Here is a 19,328-nt window from a genome sequence, read left to right as displayed (position 1 = left end):
GGCATGCTTGTAAGCTGGTGGGTGATGTCTGAGTCTGTATGTACTCAGTTTTTGGAAATTAGACGTAGTTCATGTTCATATTTCAAATTTCCTAAACTTACTGAAATGTAAAAAAACCTCCCCAGATTCTTGTCCTCAAATCTGGTATTTAGGTTTTGGTAGTCTGATAAATTAGCTTTTTTCTTAGTACAGTGAAAAACACTAATAATGGTACATCATTTTAGGATTGTTATAGATAGCTCATCCTATATGTACACTGCTTTAACTCTACCAAGTCAATTGGTAGATCATCTGCAGGAAATTCACAAGCAGTAGCTTTGTCATGACCCTGATCAGGCAGCAGGTCACAAGGGCTAGGCGTCACGCCACTTGTAATCCCCTCAATGTTGGTGCATGTCCACGGCTGCTTCTTTGCCTTTGCCGCCAATCCAATGGTCACATTCGAAATGCAAATCCCTGTGAAGGGGTGATCTGCAATGCCTTCCAATCTTGCAGCTATGGTTACATTATCAGCCACCATGTCCCTATAGTTGATCCCTTTGATCTCAGGGATTGCATTTTTATCGTACTTGCCATCAGCATGTGACCCATAATCCCCATTCATTTTAAATACCCATTTCATGGTGTGCATGGTCATTCTCCTCACATATATGTCCTTCACGTACCCTCCTCTCCCTACAGCTGTCTTGATCCTGATCCCCGATTCGGTATGGATGGCCACGATGTCTTCGGCTCTGACATCTTGGATCCCGCCGGACATTTCACTGCCTAATGCAATGGTGGCACTATAGGGTGAAATGCATGTGAGCCGTCTGATTACTAGTTGTTTTGTAGGCCGTCCAAATGCTATGCCATACTCATCCCAACCGCTCTTCACAGCCACACAGTCATCCCCAGAGACTATGTAGCAGTCTTCAATTCTAGTATTGGTGCAAGAATCTGCATTCGAAAAATAACAAAAATGTATACCAGTTTTTAGTATATAATTTTCATTAAAAATTATATATACTTGGACCACTAAATGATGTTTCAATTGACAAACCTGGGTTGATCCCATCTGTGTTTGGAGATGTAATTGGAGCGATGATCGTAATCCCTTGCACAAGAATATTACTGCAATATCATAATTTCAATTTCTTAATCATAACACAATCTTGAAACTGGAAAAAGCAGTCTCCTCTAGAATTGCTCACGTGCGTGAGTGACTGTCAACCATTGATGCAAATGAATCTCACAATGTATCAACAATTGACAACCACCACCATGGCCGAGCGATTCTCCTAAGCATTTTTCTATGATTGTATGAGAAACGTGGTTAGTAAAGTGTACGACAAATGAGTTTTTATTGGTGGAGCATATTTGGTTACCTGCTGTAAACAGGATGAACATTCCATGATGGAGAGTCTAGGAGAGTTAGGTTTGAAATTTGGATATCGGTTGAGAACATGATCTCAATCAGGTAAGGTCGGGTGTATTTTAGCTTCTTCTTGTGGAACTGCTGCCACCAGAATTCACCTTGGCCATCAATTGTGCCATTGTCTCCTGAAATGATCAAATGGGGCCCCAATGAATTTGGTGATATTCAGTTGAAATTGAGCCAAATAAAATTATAATAAACCTGAAAATTAAATTAAACAAAACAACCAACCTGTAACAATGACATCAGTGAGATTTGTTCCAAATATGAGACTGCTGAACCTTCCAGCTGCTGCATCCCTTCCTCGGCCATAAGATGGCAGGGGTTTGAGCACAGGCCATTCGTTCACATCCTAAATCATTTTATTAGTTGATTTATTAACCTCAAAACATACAAAATGTATCCTTTCGGATCGCTGATTTTGTGTTCATGTCCAAAACTACGTCGTTACAGTATCAATCAATACACTAAACCTTAAACCATCAACCTTAAACTCCAAAACAACGTCGTTTCAGACACAAGCACAAAGATTAGTACTAAAAAAGATCAAGCCCCATTTCATAAATATAACCCTCTTCATATCAAATAGTTACAAAATAATTAAACAGAACAAATGGGAAATATTTATATGCATCTTCGGGGAGAAAGGAAAATGAGAGAGACCTGAGAAGCTAGGAGAACAGCATCCTTGTGGAGATAGAGAGTGAAGTGGCTGATGAGGTTGAAGCTTCCTGTCAACCATTTCCCAGCTGGAACAAAGAGCTGAGCACCTCCTTCACTTGCATATTGGCTCAGCTGACTGACTGCAGCCTGGAAAGCCTTTGTGTTTGATGTCTTTCCATCTCCAACTCCTCCAAATTCAGTCAGCGAGGCACTGTGAGCTCTGCAGCTTATAGCAGTGTACTCAAGTGATTCTAATTTCATGGTTTTTCTGCTCTCTGCTCCTCTTAGTAACCCCACCACAACAAGTACTAGGAATAATTTAATCACCTGAAAAATCAAGAAAAGAATTAGGAAAAACACCAACAACAAAAAAAAAAAGAAAAAAAAAAAGAAGAAGAAGCCAAGAGTATGTAACAGAACAACATAATGCATTCATGTTTGGATGGTGAGAAAATGCAGGAAAATGAAAAGAAAGAGAGAAAGAGGTTTGAGGTTTTACTTGGGTTCTTCTTCCCAACAACTCCATTTTGGAAAAAGGCAGCTTGGAATTTGTTTCAGGTGTTGCAGAGAAGAACAAATTAATGGGGGTATATATATAGGGGTGAAGTTCAGCTGTGAACACCTATGCAATGCTTGCTCTCATTGGGCTCTGTCATTCTTATCAAAAGAAAAGAAAAGAATTTTTTGGCTTCATATTATGTGTTTAATAAATATTTATTTTGGTATGTTTTATATTTGTATATACTCAATCATGCATATGACAACAGTAAAGAACAACGGTTATAACAGTCTCTCTTTACATAGTTAAAGAAAAAAAGAAAGAAAAGGGACATCATTTATTAAGTTAAGTTGGCTTCTTGCATGAAATCTAAACTATGCGGAGGGAGATTCGAACTCGGGTGTATAGTGAACACATCTATTTTAGCTAATTTGACTAAACCCATATCTACTTGCATGAAATAATCTATTCTCCAAATTTACATAAAAATTAAAAATGAATTTAAATGATCACAAGCAAATTTTAAGTGAAATGTATTGCATCAAGCTCTAATAACAATCACGTGAATTCATATAAATATAATTATGTAAAATACTCTTTGGTTAAAAAATTTTGAATTGTTTTGCCGACCAGTAACTATGCTATTTCAAATTCGAACAGCCCTTTTTTTTTTTTTGGTGGTGTGTTAGTATTATTTTATTAGATATGGTTGGAATTAGTCCAACTGCCCTTGAAGGCGATTCAAAAGGTGCTTTGAAGCCTGGAAATTTATGTCAAACTTTTGAATTTTTAACGGTACTGATAATGTCACAAAGAAAAAAAAAAGAATCTATCATTTTCTCCCTAGTTTGCTTTTCCTTAGGATATGAATTAAACATTAACGCTGCCTATTGCAACTCCTCACGAGCTTATTACGCATTGTTCTGATGCTTGAATAATAGAGATGTGATATACAATGTGATATAAATCGTTAATATTTGGACTGCTCTGTTGGAAAGTAGTTAGTGGGTCCCATTCTTATCACTTTCTTGAAGTTTGCAATTCATCCAATCTCGTGATCATTTCACTTTTGCTCATACTTCAGCCCAGGCATTGCCGACCCACTTCACGGATTCACGGGTCACAAACTGGTGGGCTCCATCTTTTTAATCAGATTATTATATGGATTGTAATTATATATAAGCCTCTCTGCCTCTCCTAATTAACATGTATACATGCATTGTCTATGTAATTGGATACTTGAATTATGGAGGTCCTTATATTCTTTAGCACAAGAGAAGAATCCATATGAAATCCTTCTTTATCGAATGAATTCGATACACCACATCAACATGTTACGTGATAAATCAAATACATACAATAATTTCTTCAAGTTAAAGGCATGTATCATTTGAGATGCCTTTAGCTTTAAAATGAAAAAAAAAAAAAAAGCTGAAAAATTATGTGCATGCATGTATGCAAACCATGGCAAGTTATTTTGGGCTATGATTAATTTCTGTTAAATGTAAATCAAGCACTCCTAATTTCTGAAGAGAAGTGTTTTGGATGATATATAAAGTCGAAAAGGATTGAAAACGAACCCTGACAACCCGTGAAGGTTGATGGATGATAGGTTATGGCATGGAAGTTTGGCTTCTTTGTCATGGAAAAAAAAACCAAAAAGAAATTAACACCTACTCTTTGATTTTTTGTTTTGTTATTGTTTTTTGTTTTTGAGAATATGATACTCGAAACTAGTATAATTTACCAAAATGGAAGAACGAACACACTGTCATGATCAACTAGACATATATGCGGCCTAGAACATCCGAAAAGCTAATATAGAGGCTAAAGACAGTAGCAAGTCACAAGATTGTGTTATGTTCACTCACGAGAGAGGAGAGCCTTCAATTCCCAAGAAAAGGCAAAACGTCTAAATCCCAGTATATTCTTAGTGGAAAGCTTTGTAACGTGGTTCTTGAGACTTGAGAACGAAACAAAACAAGCACTTTCTTCTCCACGCCCTTAAAGTGCATATCACATTACATGACGAGCCTCAATCTTTGTTTTAAATAATGCATAAAACAACAATTCTTGGTCGCCAACGGGTTTAACTCAATAAAAAAATGATATTAATTTGCAGATAAGTTGTTTCATGTTTGAACCTCCATCATTAGCAGTGAGTGTGGAAAAAACCGCATCCCCTTCCTAACTTCGGGAAAAGCAAAAAAAATCAATTCTTGGTATTATCTTTCGGTGGATGATAAATAAATATTATTCTCTTGGTGGTGAATATTGGAAAAATATTGGACTCACTTCTTTGGTGGAGACAAAATAATTCCTTACCCATTTGGAAATTGGACCATTAGCCACGCCACGCTTAAGAGTTCTGAGATAAACCCACTATTTTTGCGGCTCTTTGTGGAAAATCCAGTCATTGGGTGGGGTGGGGGGTTGTATATTTATTTATATATTTATATTTATATACTACATTTTTATGGTAGTGCCCAAGTAGTGGACCACCAAACCATTCTGGGGTTCTTGGGGCTTCTCTAGTGTGGTGCAGCCCAAATTAACAATTGCCAATTGGGGTGCGTGACATGCGACTCCAATTCTCTTCTTTCCATTTTGCTATTTTCTCTTTTGATAAGGCAGGTTTCATTTGCAGCTGATCAAATGGGTCGGGTAGGCCCCAAGAAATAATAGAACATGGGCTTGCTTACTCAATCTTGGGCCTTTTTGACCATGGTGGATTTGAAGGACTGGGTTGGGCTGATACTATCTCTAATAGGCTACACCCAGATCCTATTCCATTGGAGACTATCTTCGCATCCCGACGGACGGAGGGTGCTTCGCTAGGGTTGCTGAATTTTGAGTGCTATATCTTTAATAAGTCCTAATTTGATTATTTTCTAATATTTTTGAGTTAATTTTATTCATATTATGGTAATTTATTTGTATTAACATTTCAACCATGAAAACAAATATTAATTCCCAAGAAATCTCAGTGAAAATTAGAGAAAAGTAACTTTGTTTATGTTATTATCTCAACAGGAGTGAGAAATCAGAGAGTAAAAATAATGAGTTTGGGTTAGCCGTTGGATTTGTGTACTGTCGGATTAGATATAATTCAAATCTGGGCCATAGAATTGCTGAGTGGTGGAGGAGAATGACACGAAATGTGAGTGCTCCGTGGGACCCGCCCGCGCCCACATGTTGTGTGGCCCAAAAGCATTCGCGTGGAATGATTGTTTTCAAACTCCGGCGGGCCCTCATGTTTTAGAAACCCAAATATAGGCCCATTGGAGATGTGCTTTGGGTTGGATTCGTCAAGTCGATATTGTGCTTTGATTTTTTAATTAAAATGAGGACCAAAAGTCATTTTTAGTTCAAATATTAAATTATATGGTCAAGATAAAAAATTTAAGGACAAGATAAAAAATTTGGTCTCACGTGGAGGGGCAATTTTGTCAGATCAAAACCCTACACTAAAAGTTGGTATCTACCTCTTCCCCAAGGTGCGAAAATGGGCAATCAAAATCTCAAAATCCTCCCTCCACTATCCCAAATTCCCAGCACCTAACCAATCTCTATCTCCTCCATCCCTCTCTCTCTCTCCTACATATTCAATCTTCCAAATAACCAATTTCTTTTCCCCCTCTCTCAACTCCCTCCACCATTCACCAACTCACACCCACCACCATTCAACAACTACAACAACTATAGCAATTGAAGGAGTTAGTGGCTGCCTTGCAAATGAAGTACAAAATGTAAAACCAACCAGTTCAAGCAGCAACTGCAAAAGCAACAAAGCAATAACTTTCCAAACCCAAAGTTACATAACAAAACAAGGTCATTCAAAAACAAAAAAACACAAAAGAATTTGGAACCCACTTATATGCATTGAAAAGTCGAATAAAATAAACAATTTCGCACAAAAAATTGAACCTTTAAAGATTCTAAGTTCACTAGGATTATTGAAGCCTCCATTGACTTCACTTATCTTCTTCACGCTCGTTGTTGCTTCTTTATGGAAACAACAACAATTAGGAGCCATAATCCTAATTCCTAATTCCTAATCTACTTCAAAATAGCCAATTTTGCACGCCCTGGGGAAGAGGTAGAGATGAGCTTTTATGTGGGGTTTTGGGCTAATAAATTACCTCTCCACGTCAGGGGCATGTGGTTGCTGCATTAAAGAAATTGACGGAAATCTTAACATATCCTTGAATTGCTACAAATATGAAACTACATGGTCAAAAGTGAGGAAATTGAAACTACATGTTCAAAAGTAATTGAAGTGTCAAACTACAGGGACCAAAAGTGACTTTTAGCCTAGGCCTAAAATGAATAGTTATTGGCACTCCGAAAAAAGGCATTTTGTATTCTTGTAGTAAGAGCAATCTCTATATGTTTATATTTACACAAGTAAAGACTGCACGAGAATTCTTTTGGAATACCAATAATAGTTTCACTGTTAAAAGTTTTCTTTTTGCAAGATAAAGATATTAATTTCATATATGGCTCTAACCTCGGATCCAAGCTTCTACATTTAGAGATTGTGCATTTACCTGCATTTCACAATATTTGGACCATTCTTATAATCTAACTATCTAAGACGTGAAACATTTATAACAACCACTCCCTTTCGGCCAACAGTGCCACAAGGTTTTGCTTTGTTTTGTTTTGTTTTTTGTGGGATTTCTATCTTGCTTCCAACATGCTATGGCAATTGTTTAGAAATTCCAAACTGGTCAGTGGCGGAGTCACAATGGGGTCCCACGACTTCTTGGAAGCCATGGAAATTGGCTTAGAGGTTCCTTGGAGTTGGGGGAGAGACCCCTTGGAATTGCACACCAGGTGCTCGACGTTTTTCTTGAGGAAGAAATGAGCTGCACGAGAAGAAGAAGGGCAACGCACTTCTATTATTATTATTTTTTTAAACTTCCTGGGCAAAACGATGTCGTTTTGGCCCAGCAACTCCCCCTAAACCCAGCTGATACTTAACTCCTAAAACTCCCAAATTCTATTATTTTCTACTCTCAACATGGCTGAAAAAGGTTCAGAGCTGCATTTGGAGCCTCATTTATTTGGCTTGTGGGCTTGCCTTATTGTTCTTGGTGTACTTAAAACTCTGTGCTACATTCTTTTGTTGATTGTTGAGGAATTTAATCTTTTGGGTCATTATATAATGGGGAAGTGGCGATTTGTGATTCTAGCTGGTGGTGTGGAAAAGCTCATATTCAAGTAATTTTTAAACTCTAAATCTCTAATTGATGATAATGCTTAATATTTTTATTGGATAATGATTTATTGGATTGGATGAATATTGATGATTTTGTGTGTGGATAATTTATTGGATTAGATTACTGTATATGATTATTTGATTTGTAGGAATTTAGGGTTTAATTTTGTGATGAACTTTTTGTCATCTCTCAGTTTGTTCATTTGTCTTAATAAAATTTGTTTATTTTAAAAAATTAATTGACTGTTTGGTTTTATTAATTTATGTGTAGAATTATTGCATTTTTTTATACAGTTTCTTCATGAAAATAATATATAATAAATATAATATACCTCTTTATAAAAAAAACAAAAAAAACATTTGTGTCTCCTTGACAGTAGATCCAGGGCAGTCACACTGACTGTTCGTGTCCAAGGCCGGCACTGATAGTATGAACTCTTACAAAAATATAAATACTTGAAAATATTATACTTGTTGGGTCATCATAACTCATTAAGTGATACATTTGACTTGTTAAGCGGAGTAGCATCAGGTCAAGGACCTAATACATCATATAACTGATCATTTGTCCATTCGTACTTAAAATGTGTTCCAACTACACGCGCACACGCAAGCCGAAAAAAAAAAAAAGGGTAGTTTAAGATGGAGAGGAGGCCAGAAGGTTTAGTTGGAGTCTTCCAATTCAGAGAGGTTCAATTCAATGCAGCCAGCTAATTTTGTAAAAGAAATAAAATGACACTTATTCTGACATTACTCCTTGCAACTTCGTTGTGACCACTCCTTCTACTAACCCCCCCCAAACAAAAAACCACACACACACACACATCTACTGATATATATATATATATATAAACAAGTTCACTCTTTTGGCAAATCCCATTTGAGCAAAAACATAACATATCATGGCAAAAGATCATCTCCAGGTTGTGATGCTTCCATGGTCTGCCTTTGGCCATATGATGCCTTACTTCCAGCTCTCCATAGCCTTGGCCAAAGCCAAAGTTCATGTCTTTTTCATATCCACACCAAGAAACATCCAAAGGCTCCCCAAAATCTCATCTGATTTAGAGCCTTTTGTGCATTTAGTCCCCATCCCATTTCCTTCCTTGGAGCCTGGCTTCTTGCCAGAAGGTGCTGAGGCATCTGTGGATGTACCCTTTGAAAAAATTGACAACTTGAAGGCTGCATATGATCTGCTGCAGCAACCCATCAAACACTTCATTGGGAAGCATTTGCCTGATTGGATAATATCTGATTCTTTTGCTCACTGGGTGGTTGATATTGGTAAAGAGTATGGTGTTCCAGTTGGGTATTTCTCTCCTTTCTCTGCTGTTACCAGTGTCTTCTTTGGCTCACCAGAAAATCTCTTGGGTACAAAGAGAAATCATGCTCTGCCAACACCGGAAAGCCTAACAGCACCCCCAGATTGGGTTACTTTTCCTTCAAAGGTGGCATACAGAGACTATGAGGCTGTTTATGTGCCAAGGGGATTTTTTGGATCACATAATGGAGAAATAAGTGGTGCTGGGAGGCTTGCCAAAGTTGTTTCAGGAAGTCAAGTTTTAGCAATTAGAACTTGCAATGAGGTTGAAGGAGACTACTTAGAAGTGTACAAGAAAATCACTGGCAAGCCTGTTTTCTCCACAGGTTTGCTTCCTCCAGAGCAACCTCCAAAGAGGGCAAAAGGAGAAATTGCCACTGATGATGGGATCTTTGACTGGCTTGACAAGCAAAAACCCAAGTCAGTTGTGTTTGTAGGGTTTGGGAGTGAGTGTAAGCTGAGCAAAGAGCAAGTCTTTGAGATTGCTCATGGGCTGGAGCTATCAAAACTTCCATTTCTCTGGGCACTCAGAAAACCCGACTGGGCAAATAGTGATGCAGATGCTTTGCCTCAGGGTTTTGCTGACAGGACATCAGAGAAAGGGCTTGTTTGCTTTGGATGGGTGCCCCAGTTTGATATTTTGGGGCACCCATCAATTGGGGGGTCTCTGTTTCACGCTGGATGGGGCTCTGTAATTGAAATTTTGCAATTTGGGCATGTTCTTGTTGTGCTGCCACTCATTATTGATCAGCCTTTGAATGCAAGGCTTCTGGAGGAGAAGGGTCTGGCTGTTGAAGTGAAACGCAAGGAAGATGGGTCGTTTAGCAGAGATGAGATAGCCAAAACAATCAGGCATGCAATGGTGGAAGAGGAAGGAGAGCAGCTCAGAAGCAATGCAAGAAAAGCTGCAGCTGTTTTTGGAGATCACAAGCTGCACCAGGACCATTACATTGGCCAGTTTGTCCATTTTCTGAAAAATAATGTTGCAAAAAGATCATCCTAGATCTTCCCTGTTAGATTGGCAAAATAACCCATGGAAACCGAACTTTCAGGGCATTTCAGAGAACATGAATTTCTGTTCTTGATCTTCGTTAATGTTATTATTGCATGTCATGTGTTGGAATAAAATTTATCACGAGTGTGATATTTCTGGTTAGTATTATTATATTAGCATTTTACTTATGTTATAACAGGAGACTTCGAGCATTTGCATTTAGTATTGATGCATTTATAGGTATTTAAAGGAATCTTAACCAAAATTGTATTAAATTGAAAACTCCCCTTATGTATTGTATCAATTACCCACATGCCTATCCTCAATCATCTTCTCCTTTCAAATGCCATTACTTCAGCCGCCCCACTCTATCCTCTCCTCCCATGTCAACCACGTATCTTCCCTTCAACATCTTGCATTGTATTCGGACCACACCCCAACCCCCACACCCATAAAAAGATACTATTTGAACCAAACTATATGAACAACTAAATTCTTGAGACCATTGAATGGCATTTGTTTGTGGGTCTCTATTGGGGTGAGAATGCTAGGTCCGAAATTTTTATTGTCGGTTGTGCGATTAGCAGTGGCCAACTTGCCGTCGTCCACTGCTATTCACCATAATCACTATATTCAGATTATACATAAATATATGCTTGCTGGAAGATCTTGATGACACATGTGAATCTAAATTATAGGGAGGGAGATTTGAACTTGGGTACATAAAGGACAGCACAATCACTCTAACCAACTGAACTAAGCTCATGTCTGCAAAGTAGAAATAAATAACAATAAATTTTATATTAACTTGTACGTAGCCCTCATGATAAGATGTGTTCGGAAAAGATGTGGTAATTGTACCGTGCAAAACTTTATTTGGTTGCACGGGTGGGCCTTTTATGCTCAAATAATGAATACTTGTCCACCAACCAACCCTAGTAGCTACCGGTGTTGAAAGTGTTGGCTGTCTGATGGGTTGGCTTGGTGAGAAAAAACTTCTCCTTTCATTGCCTTTTTTTTCTCTTTCTCTTGACGTCTTTTATAGGACCGAGAAATTAGAAGAACGGAGGCAATGCAACGAGGATAGGGAAGTCTTACTCGTAGCTTGATTGGTGATGTTTGGGATTCGGATTTTCTTTTTCTATAGCACTTCTTGGTTTTTTGAACCCTAAACTATAGTTTAAGTTCAAAATCAAACAAACAGAGAATCCAAATTCATCCATTTCTTGATCTATGGCAATCCCAAGAAACATCATATAATTGAGAAAATCCACTACTTGAAAGTATCTTATGATCTACTCGTTACATAATAAAGTAAATATAAAAATTTAATGCCCCTCACGGTGCTTTCTCTGTCCTCTCCAAAGCCACAAATGCTTTCCTTGGGACCGCAAGGTTTATTGTTGGTGCTGGCATGCAGTTGAATGCAATGTTTATTTTTATTTTATGTGGATGTGCTTCATGTAAAATAACCCAAAGGGAGAGAGAGAGAGAGAGAGAGAGAGAGAGAGAGAGAGAGAGTCGTAAAATAACCCACAATTACTATTTCGGACATAGGCATGAACTCACAAGCAACAGAAACATCAAACTTTCTAGACAGATTTTAGATCACAAGATGCACTAAAAATACTAGAATGGCAACAACCCAAGCTCCAGAATCTCTAAAATGACGTCTTTGTAAAATTATTTTTAAGATAACGGGCAAATTGGCCAACGTAGGTAGTGGTGTTGGTGCAGTTTCTGATCGCCAAAATTTTGGCAGCTTTCCTTGCATTGCCTCTTAGCTGATCTCCTTCCTCTGCCACCATTGCACGCATGTTAGGGTTTTGGCTATATCATCTTTGTAAAACGACCCATCTTCTGTGCGTTTTACTTCAACAGCCAGATCCTTCTCCACCAGAAGCCTTGCATTCAAAGGCTGATCAATAATGAATGTTAAAACAACAACATGCCCAAATTGCAGAGTTTCAATTACAGAGCCCCATCCAGAGTGAAACAGAGACCCCCCAACTGATGGGTGGCCCAAATTTTCCATCTGGGTAACCCATCCAAAAGAAACAAGCCCTTTCTTTGATGCAAGGTCAGCAAAACCCAGAGGCCGAGCATCTGCTTCAATATCAGCCCTATTGGGTCTGCTTCACTATCAGCCCTATTGGGTTTTCTAAGTGTTGAACCAAAAAAATTCACAAAAAATAAGAAGTCATTTGTTAGAAGAAAAAAAAGAGCATGGATCGTCATTGCCTTTGGTTAGGCCATCTCCAATGCAAGTGGAGCTAAACATAAAATTTGGGATTTTAGCTCAAAAACTCTCCCCAACGCAGGTATAGGAATAGGCTAAATTATTACCTAACTGGTTTTTCAGGCAATAAAAACCAGCAAGCCTCAAATTGAGGCAGAGATGGAGCACAAGTGAAGCACAATTTCCTTAGCTAAATCACAAGTGATTTTTTACACATATATGATATATCCTGTGGGCATTTCAAATTGCAAGGCCGAATGATATGCAATTCAAAAGTGGCGTGCTTCAACAAATCTCCTCACACCTTTGCAGCTTGGTAATCCATATATAGGAAAAGAGTTCAAAAAAAGAGGGGAGTTTGACCAACCAATGAAAACTCTCAAGAGAGGTTGGCAGTTCCTGTTTTGGTGGAGCTGATTATTGAATGAAGAATCCTTCACAAAAGAGATCTCTCACATCTAGCCTAGAAAAGCACGGCTATAGAAAGAAAAAAAAAGAGGGGAAGGGAGGATTAGCCAGCAGGCTGCAAAGATACAAAAACAAGATAAAAGGAGAAGCCGCAAGACTTGCGGAAGAGTAGAGCACAGCCGTGTTGAAGAAAAACATCAGAAGCAGTCAAAGATACATTTTGCATCTGCAACAAAGCTCCTCTCTTGAGGTCCTCCAAGTTTGGTTATAAATGCTTGGGGACAAATGGATGGCAATCCATGTTGGGTGGCAACTCGCAAATCAATAATGCTCTGCCTAGCAAATCTTCATGCTCTGCGCAGTGAACCTCCATGCTTAGGTATAAAACTCACAAATCAAACAAATAATGGATGGTAACCCATGTCGGGTGGCACAAATCAATAATGCTCTGTCGAGCAAATCTTCATACTCAGCCGAGCGAACCTGCACGCTCTGCCAAGCAAACCTGAATGATAAATCCATTTTGAGAGGAAAACTCATAAATTTTCATTGAATGATAAATCCATTTTTGGTGGAAAAACTATGAATCATATATTGGGTATTTAACCCACGAGAATGAAGCTCACTCAACAAGAAAGTCTTCGGGTATTGAACCCACAAGAAAAGGATGAGGTGTTCAACCCACTGCACTATCTGTTTCTCGACCCTTAAAAAGAAAGAAAGAAAGGGAAGCCTATAGACAAAAAGTAGAGAGTGAAAGAAGTCAGTAGCTGTGGGGATGATTTGCTTTGCATGGTCTATGACGAGGCCACTGCCCCATTCTCAAATATGGCACTCCCATAATTGATTTTTTCACAAACAATGATGGGAATAATCTATAGCTTAAAAATAATGAAAAAGAAAGGCCACATGTCGTATAACCTCTCTCTTGACTGTGAAGAAAACGGGCCATATGGCTGATTGGCTATCAAAGAAAATTTGATCATTGGGTTCTCTTTGATTGTTACAAACAAGGGAAGAAAAAAAAAAGGTTTGCTGCAAGATGTGTTCTGCCAAAACCTAGATTATGGGAGAAAAATCAATGAAATCCCAGCCAGTTCAAGAGGACGAAAAAATAGTCAGAGGCGTGATTGTTTAAGCTGGTCCATTCCTTGTAAATGTCCATTAAGCTCAAGAATATGCTCTACAAAATAAAACAAGCATTGGGCTTCAGACTGACAGAAGACAAGGCGAAGGTTTGAAATCAAGGCTTTTTTAAGTCCCTCACATCACTTTTGGTGTCAGCAACAAATGAAAGCAAAGTGACGAAGACGTTAGTTCACTACTTGCAGCACCAAGCTAAGCAAGTGCACAACGATAGTTAAATCAATTGAGTTGACGGTCAAGGAGGCTCAATAATATACTTATGACATTCGAGTCTATCTACCTCAATTTTCAAATGCAAGATGGCTACCAAACACACCCACAAAAACCCAACAAGACATATGGGAATCAATCACTATGGCAAGGACGCTATTCAGAAAGGACTGCCAAGCGACTAAACCATGTTGTGATGGTGACTTTAATCCAAGTAAATGATTGGTCATGCTTCGAGCATCAAGCTCACTCTTAAAAGATACCAAAAGAGCATCAATATGGATTAACGGGTTTGTCAATCACAATAATCCATTAATACCAAATCCTTCAAATTGTGCGTGAATACAAATGCATGTGTCAATGATCAAATTAGCGGGTTCATTAAAATTGCCCATTAGTTTAATTTTGGACATTGACATTAAGAAAATAGTACAAAACCATCCAATCTTTCCATGGGTCATCTACCTATGAAAATTTTAAAATTTTCATATTGTCTCAAAGACACAAATTCTAAATTAGTAGGTCACACTTACCCATTAATTTTCAAATTTCCAAACTATGTTAGTTTGATCCATTCGAAAGGGTACATAGGCAATTTAGAGACTCAATCCAACCGCCCAAATCTTAAATCCAAACAAAGTCCCTAGTTTATTCTTAACGAAATTCGCCCCAAACACAATTCCATATCTTGTTTTTTTTTTTGGGTCTGAAAAACACAATTCCATATCTTATCCTTGGTTTATTCAGCTAAATTTTCTCAAACATTTCTCAATACAATTTCGATCAAATTTTCTTTGCAATGAGTCATTTATTCATTGCAATTCTTTGAATTACAAGTGGCTTGATTCTTGTGAGGGATACGTAGGCACCCTGAGGTTGGACTTGGGAGCAGCAGCAAAACCAAACACACATGTTTTGTTTCTCTATGATGAAATCAAAGGGTGTTTCCTTGAAATAAGGAATTGTAATTAAGAGAATAGGTCACTGCATCTCGAATAAGTCGAACCTAAATTTGTATAATAAAACCTCATTATTTAAATAGTATTAATAAAATACAAATTTATAAATAAACCCAATTCTAGTAAAATTATGTTGGAAAATTCACATTTACATATGTCCAAAGGCTATGGAAAGTTGAAAAAGGAAAGGCATCATATAGCCGAAGGCAGACCATGGATGGAAGCATCACAACATGAATGGAAAGTTGAAAAAGAAAGGCATGATGAAGATGATCTTTTGCCATTGTATTATTTTTTGCTGGTATGAAATTTGCAATAAGAGTGACTTTTGTTCGTGCAATACGTGGATGAGTTTGGACTACATAAATATTGCGAACGAAGGAGGGTCTTTGAACATTAGATCTTCCAAATTTTTTAAAAAAAAAAAAAAAAGAATTTTGACGGTCATAGAACAAACCACCTCCGACTTACCCTATCCTAATTCGTCCTATAATTAATTATTATATTATATGTTAAATATGTGGCTCACAGTATGATCAATATAAATTGAAGTTACTATAAAGTCCTGAATATTGATAGGCAAAGGAAATCATATAGCCGACGCAATTGGACACACTTGGTTCCTGTCTAAGCATGATCCTCTTCTTAATTTAATATAGACAAATAAAACATACAGAGACACTCCTTTTTAAAGCTCTTAAACAATTAACCAAACACCTGAAAATACTAGAATGGCAACAGAAACATCAAACTTTCTAGACAGATTTTAGATCACAAGATGCACTAAAAATACTAGAATGGCAATAACCCAAGTTCCAGAATCTCAAAGTATGAAGATATCACAATGCTTATGATCTGAAACTAATTTGGGTAACATTCTAGATTTATTATATAAAAATAATAATGAGCTTCTAAAATGACCTTCTTGGGACATTATTTTTAAGGTAATGGACAAGTTGGCCAAGGTACTGGTCTTGGTGCAGCTTGTGATCTGCAAAAACTTTGGCAGCTTTCCTTGCATTGCTTCTTAGTTTCTCTCCTTCCTCTGCCACCATTGCATGTCACAGTGCTTTGGCTATATCATCTTTGCAAAACGACCCATCTTCTGTGCGTTTTAGTTCAACAGCCAGATCCTTCTCCACCAGAAGCCTTGCATTCAAAGGCTGATCAATAATGAATGGCAAAACAACAAGAACATGTCCAAATTGCAGAGTTTCAATTACAAAGCCCCATCCAGAGTGAAACAGAGACCCCCCAACTGATGGGTGCCCCAAAATTTCCATCTGGGGCACCCACCCCAAGCAAACAAGCCCTTTCTCTGATGTGCGCTCAACAAAACCAGGAGGCAGAGCATCAGCTTCACTGTTAGCCCAGTTGGGTTTTCTAAGTGCCCAGAGAAATGGAAGCTCTGATAGCTCAAGCCCACGAGCAATCTCAAAGACTTGTTCTTTGCTCAGCTTACACTCAGATCCAAACCCAACAAACACAACTGACTTGGGTTTTTGTTTATCAAGCCAGTCAAAGATCACATTGTTTGATGACCCATTATCAGAACTTATTTCCCTTTTTGCAGATGGTTTCTTTGGTGGAAGGAAACCTGTAGGAATCACAGGCTTTCCATTGATTTTCTGGCACACCTCTAAATATTCTCCTTCAAACTCATTGCAACTGCGCATGGCCAAAACTTGGCTTGCTGATATGATCTTGGCAAACCTTTCAGAATCCCTTATGCCACTGCCATTTATTTCAAAGAGGCCTTTGTGCACACGAACAGCCTCATGCTCTCTATATGCCACAAGAGAAGGAAAAGCCACCCAATCTGGTGGTGAAGTGAGGCTTTCTTATGATGGAAGAACGTGGTTTCTGTTATCAGCACCGGAGAGATGTTCTGGTGAGCCTAGAATGGACATGGTAGCAGCAGATAAAACAGAGAAGAACACAAGTGGAACACCATACTCTTGGCCAATCTCCACCGCCCAATGAGGAGCAAAATCAAGTATTAGCCAATCAGGCAACTGATCCCCAATGAACTGCTTAATGGGTTGTTGCAGGTGATCATATGCAACCTTCAATTGGTCAATTTTTTCAAAAGGGTCGTCCACAGTTGCCTCGGCGCCAGGTGGCAAGAGGTCAACATCCAAATCAGGAAGTGGAATGGGGACTAGTTGTATAAAGGGTTGTAAATCAGGTGAGATTTTGGGGAGCCTTTGGATGTTTTTTGGGGTGGATATGTAGGAGACATGAACTTTGGCTTTTGCTAAGGCTATGGAAAGTCGAAAGAAAGGGATCATATGGCCAAAGGCAGACCATGGAAGCATCACAACATGAAGATGATCTTTTGCCATGGTAATATTTTATGCTGGTATGTTATTTGCAATAAGAATTACTTTTGTTCATGCATTATGTGGATGTGTTGCGACTACATAAATACTGTGAAGTAGGGTTTTTGAACACAAGTAATCAACCGAGCATATCCAGCATCAAAGCAACTAGCACCAAGAGCATCAACACCATGACACGTGTCACCACCACAACGACTTGCACAAAGTCCCACATCGGAAATCTACACAAACCTCCCACTTTCACCTCCCTATAAATAGGGACTTCTCTCCACTTAGAAGGGGGACTTCTTCTCTCCACTTGGAAGAGGATCCGGGTCTCAGAGCTAGACCCTAGGGTGGGGACTCTCTCCTAGATCCCTAGCCTGGGCATCTCACTTGTCATCTTTATATTCGGGTCCAACCTCATGTATAAATGTAATCATACACTATTATAATGAGAACATACTTCTCGGTGGACGTAGCCCATTCATTAAGGGTGAACCACGTATATCTTGTCTTCTTTACATTTATCGCTTGCCCAAGTCTTTACATACATGCTTAAGGTTTTCACCTTCATCCCCCATCCATCATACCTCATCACTAAGTTGGGCTCAATCTTGGCCTGACCATTTTGAGCATCAACAGTTTGGTGCCGTCTGTGGGAATCGATACAAAAGGCTTATGTCGTTCTCTCCTTCCTCAAAGTGCCCTTCGGCACCCATACAATCTTCATCATATAGCTTGAGTGATGCCTTCGGCACCCAGACTATCAACCGGCATGAAAGATGCCTTCAGCACCATCGTGCCTAGCCACATTGCCTGCGACACGCAAGCTTTGTGTTGCCTTCAACCTTGCTCAACCACATTGCCTTGCGACACGCAAGCTTTGTGTCGCCTCCGGCACCATCGTGCCTAGCCACATCTTGTGTCGCTTTGGCACCATCGTGCCTAGCCACATCGCTCTCGCGACGTGCAAGCTTTGTGTTACCTTCAGCACTTCGGTGCTCAACCACATTGCCTTGCGACACGCAAGGCTTTGTGTCGCCTCCGCACCATCGCGCCTAGCCACATCGCTCTGTGACGTGCAAGCTTTGTGTTACCTTCCAGCACCTTCGTGCTCAGCCACATTGCCTTGCGACACGCAAGCTTTGTGTTGCCTTCGGCACCCCCCGTGCCTAGCCACATCGCTCTGCGACACACAAGCTTTATGTTGCCCTCGGCACCATCGTGCCCAGCCATATTGCCTTGCAACACGCAAGCCTTGTGTCACCTTCAGGACCATCGTGCCTAGCTACATCGCTCTGCGACACGCAAGCTTTGTGTTGCCTTCAGCACCCTCGTGCCTAGGCCCATCATTTTGCTACGTGCAATTCTTATGCCTTCGGCACCCTCGTGCCTAGGCCCATTTCCTTGCAACGTGCAATTCTTGTGCTTTGCATCCAAGGCCCAAAGAAACTTCACCATTACCAAAACGAAAAACCCAGCCCGTGCACACGAGGCTCAAAAAATCACAGCTCCAAGCCATCATTTCAACCCAAGGAACCACCTTTCAGTCACATTGAAAGAGTCAATTTAGAGGTGGCCAAATATCCCAAATGCACCAAGGATATCACCATGCATGGCTTGCTGGCCAAGGAAAAATTACTCCAGATAAGATTTCTCTTCTTACATATAAATATTGCATACGAGCATGTAATATTTAAGTAATTCATTGCACAATCCTATTCAACAACATGGTTCATGAATATTGCATATGAATCAAGGCTGTCCGGGCCACTTTGAAGATGCTCCAATTTGGCACGGGCCAAATATTCCAAGTCACCGACAACATCACTTTACAGGGCTAAGGAGGCCAACCACCATTTCAATCCAATGAGAAGCCCACATGACAACTAGCTGAACGTATGGGGCAATTTAGATGGCCGAG

The 19,328-nt window shown here is 39.2% G+C and overlaps 1 protein-coding gene and 3 pseudogenes across 3 annotated transcripts in view; 1 reads left to right on the top strand and 3 right to left on the bottom strand.

The window, feature by feature from the left end:
* Positions 1–48: 48 nt before the first annotated feature.
* LOC103332083 (putative polygalacturonase) lies at positions 49–2,780 on the bottom strand. Its single transcript, XM_089053696.1, has 6 exons — positions 2,580–2,780; positions 2,081–2,407; positions 1,649–1,769; positions 1,368–1,542; positions 1,043–1,113; positions 49–939 (listed from the first exon to the last, which is right to left on the bottom strand). The coding sequence occupies exons 1-6, from the start codon at positions 2,604–2,606 to the stop codon at positions 230–232; spliced, it is 1,431 nt and encodes a 476-aa protein (XP_088909822.1). The 5' UTR covers positions 2,607–2,780; the 3' UTR covers positions 49–229.
* A 5,787-nt stretch (positions 2,781–8,567) lies between these two features.
* On the top strand, positions 8,568–10,280 carry LOC103332084 (soyasaponin III rhamnosyltransferase pseudogene; annotated as a pseudogene). The gene has a single exon (XR_016127514.1). The product of XR_016127514.1 is annotated as a soyasaponin III rhamnosyltransferase pseudogene (transcript).
* A 5,524-nt stretch (positions 10,281–15,804) lies between these two features.
* On the bottom strand, positions 15,805–17,535 carry LOC103332113 (putative UDP-rhamnose:rhamnosyltransferase 1 pseudogene; annotated as a pseudogene).
* LOC148917336 (putative UDP-rhamnose:rhamnosyltransferase 1) overlaps positions 15,805–19,328 on the bottom strand; it is a 71,497-nt pseudogene continuing 67,973 nt past the window's right edge. Inside the window, exon 3 of the transcript XR_016127515.1 lies at positions 15,805–15,902. The product of XR_016127515.1 is annotated as a putative UDP-rhamnose:rhamnosyltransferase 1 (transcript). The remainder of the gene's footprint in view (positions 15,903–19,328) is intronic.

Source organism: Prunus mume, linkage group LG5, assembly GCF_029339155.1.
Source record: "Prunus mume cultivar Tortuosa linkage group LG5, ASM2933915v1, whole genome shotgun sequence".
NCBI lineage: Eukaryota > Viridiplantae > Streptophyta > Magnoliopsida > Rosales > Rosaceae > Prunus > Prunus mume.
The sequence above is the reverse complement of the archived record's forward strand: the minus strand, read 5'-3'. Positions and strand labels throughout refer to the sequence as shown.